At 47.0% G+C, this 7,233-nt stretch overlaps 1 protein-coding gene across 4 annotated transcripts in view; it reads right to left on the bottom strand.

Moving 5' to 3' along the window:
- RALGAPA1 (Ral GTPase activating protein catalytic alpha subunit 1) overlaps positions 1–7,233 on the bottom strand; it is a 163,853-nt gene that overhangs the window by 71,713 nt on the left and 84,907 nt on the right. For all 4 annotated transcript variants that reach the window (XR_003093553.1, XM_025201507.1, XM_025201517.1 and 1 more), the window contains exons 22-23: positions 5,231–5,386; positions 3,814–3,942 (exon numbers count right to left, since the gene is read on the bottom strand). Coding sequence is in view for 3 of the 4 variants with exons in the window: in XM_025201507.1 (XP_025057292.1) it covers positions 3,814–3,942; positions 5,231–5,386 (285 nt within the window). In the remaining variant the exon portion in view is untranslated. The remainder of the gene's footprint in view (positions 1–3,813; positions 3,943–5,230; positions 5,387–7,233) is intronic.

Here is a 7,233-nt window from a genome sequence, read left to right as displayed (position 1 = left end):
TGCTGGCTTGCATTTTTTCCAGGTGCGTCACCAACAATTGTGTAGCTAGTAGCTTTTTCCTATTATCAGTAAAATACCTGTCCTTGCATCTTGGATCCAGAAGCACTGCAATGCTGTAGAGAGGTTCTGATTCAATTTCAGCAAAGGGCACTTCTATGGCTTATAGCAAAGTAACTTTCATAGTTTTAATTTCATGGTCTGAATCTGTAACTTTGCTCAAAAGCCTTTGTAAAGCCACAATGGAAGGGATGACATGAGAAGCAGAGGCTGCGGATGAATTCAACTTATGTGTTAGTTCTTCAAATGGTGCTAGAACTATCACTACTTTTTCCATTAGCCCCCACTGATGTACAGCGAGAGTTAGAGGGATTTCGGAGTCAGCTGCATACGCTCCAAGTGCATGTTTCTGCTCCAAAAGGCTTTGCAGCACATAGTAAAAATGCTGTTCCACCTTGTCTGTATGTCCTGCTGTAACCTCCTGGAAGGCATTCCAAGCTCAGTCTGCACCCCTTGAAAACAAGAATAGGCCAACGGAGAATGTTTGAAGTACCCAACAATTTTTCATCTGATAGCCAGTATGTCAGACACTGTGCTGTGAAAACCACTCCTTCATTCACAATGAGCTGGAGTGCATGTACTACACAAGGTAAACTTGTTTAAACTGGAGTCTTGCATCACCTTTGCTATGTTTCTTGCATTATCCCTGATAATGACATGAACTTTTGTCTTCAGGATTTTCCACGCTGCCAACATCTTGTCAAATGCCACTGAAATAGTCTCAGCCGTATGGGAACTGCTGAACTCCTGGGCCTGCAGTACTTCCCTCTGTAAATTATAGTTCACGTCTATCCACTGTACAGTTAAACTCAGCATTAACATGGGTGATACATCAGAGCTCCAAATATCAGTCGTAATGCTAAATGCTGATATCTGAGTATCTTCAACCAACATCTGCATGCATCTTAAAACAACATTGTACAGCTCTGGCAGCGCAATGCCAGCTATAAACCTTCTGCTGGGCAGTGCATAACGAGGCTCCAGGCATTCAATGGGGCAGCAGAATCTGGTATCTTCTACAATGGAAAAGGGCTGATCATCTAGTTATAAATTCCACTAAACAGTTAATAATTTCTTTAGCCCTGGCACCTCTACTTCCAAATTTCTGTGAGTGTTTTAGAGCTTTGTGTAATGATAGTTGGCTTAGCACACCTTTTTTCTGCCCTGCTTCTTTCTTCTCTGTAGTCATCTTTAGGAAATCATTGTATTCAGTAGCATGGTGCATCTTGAAGTGCTGTATTAAGTTTAATCGAGTCTGCTGGAGTGCAAATTGCCATGCTCCAGCAGACTCCAGTGCCTTTTCCAGTCCACTCCAGTGCCTTGTCCAGTCCAGTCCAGCAGACTCCAGTGCCTGGTCACATGTGTCAGCATCCCCATGCTTAAAAATGGTGGTGGGGGCGCTTGAACTAAAGCGCATCAAATGAACTTTAGTTCAAGCACCCACACCATCATTTCTAAGCATTAGGGTGCTGATACAGGAAACACAATGGCACTTTAATTAGAGTGGCTCCTGGAGCTGCTCTAATTAAAGCGTTGTTCCCCCCCACTCCCAGCTGGAGCACATGAAAGAGTGCCCTGTGCCATTTGCAGCCCCTGTCCTTCAGGCTCAGGCAGGGGTGGTGCTGGGGGAAAGGCCTATAGCCATCCCAAAATTCACCTTAGCCCCCCTGAAGCTGCCCCTCCCAGGGCTGCTGCTGTTCACCTGCCCCACCCCATGCAGGTGAGCCAGCAAATGTGTGGTGCTCCTGGCAGGGGCAGTGACAGTATCTTTCTGGTTGGGGGGGCTGGGCTCGGAGCGGACGGGAGTAGGCTGGGCTAAGCTGCGCAGGGCAGGAGGGCAGACAGTGGTGGTGCTGGTGCTGGGAGAGTCCAGGGGAGAGGGCTAAGGCAACTTTTGGGGTGGCTATAGCTCCCCCCGCTCAGTTTGACTGAGCCCAACATTGGCCCAGCTCCTCCACTTGGAAGTCTGGCACTGCCCCTGGGCTCAGGGCAGCTGCCTGAGCCTGAGGCTGCCCAGGGCTGGGTGGTCTTCGGGCACTTTAATTAGAGAGGCTCTCGGAGCTGCTCTATTTAAAGCACTGCCTCCCCCACTTCCAGAGAGTCCCTGCCAGAGGAAGGACCCTGCTGCACACAGTGTGGGGGAGCAGCTGTCCTGGCCCCTGGGATGCAGATCTCCAGGCACTGTGGGTTGAGTCATGCTGGGTCAGGCCAGGCAGCTCTGCCTTCCCATCCTCACCCCAGTCATGTTTGCTGCATTTGGCACCTTTTACAGGGTAGGGTGGGGATGGGCAGGCAGAGCTGCCTGGCCTGACCCAGCATGACTCAACCCACTGTGCCTGGAGGTCTGCATCCCAGGGGCCAGTACAGCTGCTCCCCCACACTGTGTGCAGCAGGGTCGTTCCTCTGGTAGGGACTCTCTGGAAGTGGGGGAGGCAGTGCTTTAATTAAAGCAGCTCCGAGAGCCTCTCTAATTAAAGTGCCCAAAGACCACCCAGCCCTGGGCAGGCTCAGGCAGCTGCCCTGAGCCCAGGGGCAGTGCCAGACTTCCAAGTGGGGGAGCTGGGCCAGTGTTGGGCTCAGGCTGGGGAGGTTGGGGGGGGCTATAGCCACACCAAAATTTGCCTTAGCCCTCTCCCTTGGACCCTCCCAGTACCAGCACCACCTCTCTTTACAGTACCTGACCCAGCCTGCAGTCTGTGCTGCGCTGTGCCACCGTAGCAGCTGCTCTACTCCAGCTCAGCCTTCCCACTGATGAGGGGATGGGGATGGGAAAGAACTCAGGCATCTGGGAACCCCAGTCTTGTGGGTAAGAGGCAACCCAGGTGGTTATACTTGATGGTCCAAGAGTCAGCATGAAGATGAAAACATCAGCTATCTTCCATTTTTTCATCCCATAATGGTTATTTCCTGAGACAATGTTTTTGTTAAGAACAGAAGTCTTAGGACTGTAGTCTCCAACACACACCACTGATAGAGTTCTCTAAACTTCAACATTTTTCAAGAGAAAACAAACCTTGTTGGAGTTAAAATTAAATATTCTAAGGAGCAGAATACTTGATATAAGCTGCTGATTAGCACTGCTATATGAACAGATGTTCTGCTCAAAAGACTATTTAATTACCTTTAAAGAGCATTCTGTATAGTCACACTGTTATAATATTCAAAATATACTTCCTAAAATGGAGCATAATCACTAAATACGGAATAGCCGAAGTTTGACTTCCTAACAGTCCCAAAGCACACATTACAAAAAGTTAAACTGGCAGACAGAGAACAAGTAGAGGGGGGCTGGACCCAATGATCTTGTAAGGTCCCTTTTAGCCCCTAACAGCTATGAATCTATGAAAAACAGCCATACGAGTAACATACCAATAAAAAGGAATCCCTTTTTTCAAAAATATAGATTAGCTTTATAAAACTAAAAGCTTTGTTTACAGCTTTGAATATGAATGTAGTAAAGAATGACAAATTCCTTTATGTTTAGTGCCTCCCATTAAACCACTTTCATCATTGTTCCTGATATTTAGCATGCAAATATGGACACCACACACAAAAACAAATGTTTACATTCTTCCTATCATGTTCTGTAGAGGATCTGTGTATCATTTTATCAAGCTGCTTTGCAATTTCAAAAATTACTATGCACTTCAGATAAAAATAATCCAACTGAAGAAAAATATTGCACAACACTGTTTCTATTAAAATTTCTAATAGTTCCATGCCATCAGAAATGACAGTGAACCGATGAACACTTACATTGAGAAGAGAAGAAGCTGCCACTCTACCAGCTGCTACAATGAAATCCATAATAAGCATGGTAGCACCAGGCAAACCAAGGGAAAAAAACTGAGGAGAACAGTGCTTGATGATTGTATTGACAATATCCTTGCAGGAAGAAAGGAGAAAAAACAGTTATCTATTAGGAGTTAAAAGTTTGATACAAAACTTCAATTTCTTTACAGGAGTTAAAAAAACAAAGTAACGGGACAAAACCCACCCCCCACATCTCCAAAGTTAATGATGTTGTTTTAAATTGCTTGCCCTTGGCAAACTCTAGCAAAACAAAAAGGCTAACTTTTAACATCCTGTTCCAAATGTTTCCATATCAATACTCTATATAAACTGTAAACTGAGGGAGCTTTACAGAACAACTCACCTTCGAATACATATCTTCCTACATCATACTGAATCTTAATACTCTATTAATACATAGCTTATGAAGGGTTAACTAATGATTTCAGAGTACAACAGATTGCTTTGTAACCATCTACTCAGCCAGTGGGTACCAACCTTTTTGGCAGGCATGACACAAATTAAGTTCTGTGCCCGCCCCAAGTGGCAGTCTGATTCTGATCTGCTGCTCTTCCTTCTGCTCCCTGCTATGATATTTCATCTTTGTCCTATTTGAGGCTATACTCATTGCTTCCTCCTCAATCCAGCAGGTGCCACACACAGAGGCTGCCAATGCCACTGGCTGGCCACCCTTGTACTATACTTTCTACCAATGTGTTAAATCCATCTGTAACAAGTACTATTGCCTATATTTTTACAGAAGAACAGCATCTTGGACAAACTTAATGTGCTGGGACCATCTACAGAATACATTTGTAGAGGTGAATAATTAAATTCCCTGAGAAATCTGACAAATTCAAAAAATTAAATGAGCAATTATGACTAAACATATTTGTTATTTGTTTGCATCAAATGCAACACAAGAATACTTGATATAAGCTGCTGATTAAGGCAATGTGAGGGACAATAATTTTATGGAAGTTTATATATGAAGAATTATTTATTAATGCTTTCTTTTCACAGGATATCTTTTTCATCTTTCCTATCAATAAATCTTTTTATTGGACTGAAATTGTGTGTTATGAGATACAGTTGTGGTCTACAAATTGGATGTGGAATTAAGAGCTGGGCAGGCCTAATCCCAACTCTGACAGAGGACTCCTACTACATCCCCAAGGTAAGTCGCTATATCTTTCCATAAGGTTCTCAGTATCTAAATTAGCAAAGTGAAACAGGACTAAAAGCTTGCTTCTTCTTTCTGTGCTTCACTTCAGTCTGCAAATGGATAATCTGTACAGATGAAAAAGAGGGCACATTTTCTGATCATTTCAGTTAAACTTCTTATTTATTGGAATTTCAGAAAAAAAAACCCTAAAATTACCTGATCAACATGAAGAAGTCCACAATGCATTATATTGTAGAAATGAGTTAAAAAGTCCTGATTTGGAGAAACATCTTGTCTTCGCTTCATTGTCTTACAAATAAGTTTATAAGCATGTAGCTTGCCTTGTTTGTATTTATCAGTCAACATGGTTGCCTATAGTTTTAGAAAAGTAATTATTAAACAAAAATTAGGGGTGCACTGACAAAGATTTTCTTGGCCGATACCGACAGCAGATTATTAACCAGCCATATAGGCAGATACCGATCTGATAGCTGATTTACAGGAATGCAGCAGGGCAGCTTGAAGAGCAGTGGCCAGCTGGTAAATCTGTGGGGGAGAAGGGGAGTGAGAAGGGAAGGGGCATGGTGGGGCAGTTCAAGGCCCCCCTACAGTGAGAGAGGGAGTGGGGCAGGGGCTGGAACAGGACCAGATTCTGCCTAGTCAGGGCTGTGAATGCAATCCTGGGGCTGGGAGCGGGATGGAGCCACGGGTGGTTCATCCAAGAGGCGTGAGGGAGTGGGGAGGGGGTGGTTCCCCGACACTATGCGCAACCCCGGAAGAGGTCTGGGGGCATGTGCCCACCCAGATTTGAGTGTTGGGTGGAGGCAGGCTGCCCACTGTGGGCTCGGGGCCAGGGTATAAGCCAGCCTATTCCTGGCAGGGGGGCTGGACTCAGCTGTGCAGGGTGGGTGGCTATGGGGGCCTATGGGGAATTTTGGGGTGGCCATAGCCCCCCAAGCCCTCCCTAAACTCTCCCTTTGCTGCCTTTCCCTTGGGAGCCCTGCACTAGCCACGTGTCTCCTGCCCACGTCTCCTGAGGGAAAGGAAGAGCCGAGTGTCCTGAGCAGGGGCGGCACTAGGGGAGCTTGGGGGGGCTATGGCCACCCAAAAATTCACCCATAGCGTCCCCTCTCAGCACTGTCACCCACTTCGCACAGCTGAGCCCAGCCCCAGCCCAGCCTCCCAACCAGGAACAGTTTGGTGCAGCCCCTGGCCCCAAGCCCGCAGTGAGCAGCCCCACCTCCAGCCAGTGCACAAATCCAGGGAGACATGCCCCCCATGTGGATGCATGCAGTGGCAGGGAGCTGCCCCACCTTCCCACACACCTGTGGCTCTATTCCACTCCTAGCCCTACGGTTGCATCCCCCCCCCTTCCCCCCTCCGTTCCCCCCTACCCCCCCCCCCAATTCACAAGCTGGACGCTGCTCTCCATGCTGCCCAGCTGTATTCCTAGCTGTGTGCTTGCTGTGGCTGCGCACATGCACGTGGCATTTATTGGTGACATTTTTGGCTACACTGGCCAAAAAAAGCCAATGGTCAATAACATTAATTTTCTTTTTACTTCGTGCCAATATGGCACTGATACATTAGTGCACCTCTAACAAAAGGACACGTTAGGAAATCTGGCCATTGCACCAGATGACAAAGCCAACCTATTTAACAATTTCTTTGCCTCCATTTTTCTGAGCAGGCACCAGGTCACCCCCCTCACTGGGTCCCCATAGGCCCCAGGGGAGGCGCACCCAGGCCTAGGGTCAGTAAGGACCTAGTCAGGGAATTTTTGGAGGGACTGGACGCATTTAAATCAGCTGGTGCTGATGATCTCCACCCCAGAGTGCTGAGGGAATTAGCAGAGGTTACTGAGGGACCCCTGGCCTGGCTTTACGAGCACTCATGGTGCTCTGGCGTGGTGCCAGAGGACTGAAAAAGGGCCAATGTGGTTCCCATTTTCAAAAAAGGGAGGAAGGAGGACCAAGGAAACTATAGGCCAGTACAGTATAGTCTTACCTCGATCCTGGGTAAGCTTTTTGAGAGAATTATCCTGGCGCATGTCCGCGAGGGGCCAGCAGGGAAGATTATGCTTAGGGGCAACCAACAAGGGTTCATTAGAGGCAGGTCCTGTCAGACCAACCTGGTGGCCTTCTATGACCAGGTCACAAAATCCTTAGACGCAGGGGTAGCAGTGGACGTAGTCTTTCTGGACTTTAGGAAGGCCTTCG

Source organism: Alligator sinensis, unplaced genomic scaffold (genome assembly GCF_000455745.1).
Source record: "Alligator sinensis unplaced genomic scaffold, ASM45574v1 scaffold280_1, whole genome shotgun sequence".
Lineage (NCBI taxonomy): Eukaryota > Metazoa > Chordata > Crocodylia > Alligatoridae > Alligator > Alligator sinensis.
The sequence above is the reverse complement of the archived record's forward strand: the minus strand, read 5'-3'. Positions and strand labels throughout refer to the sequence as shown.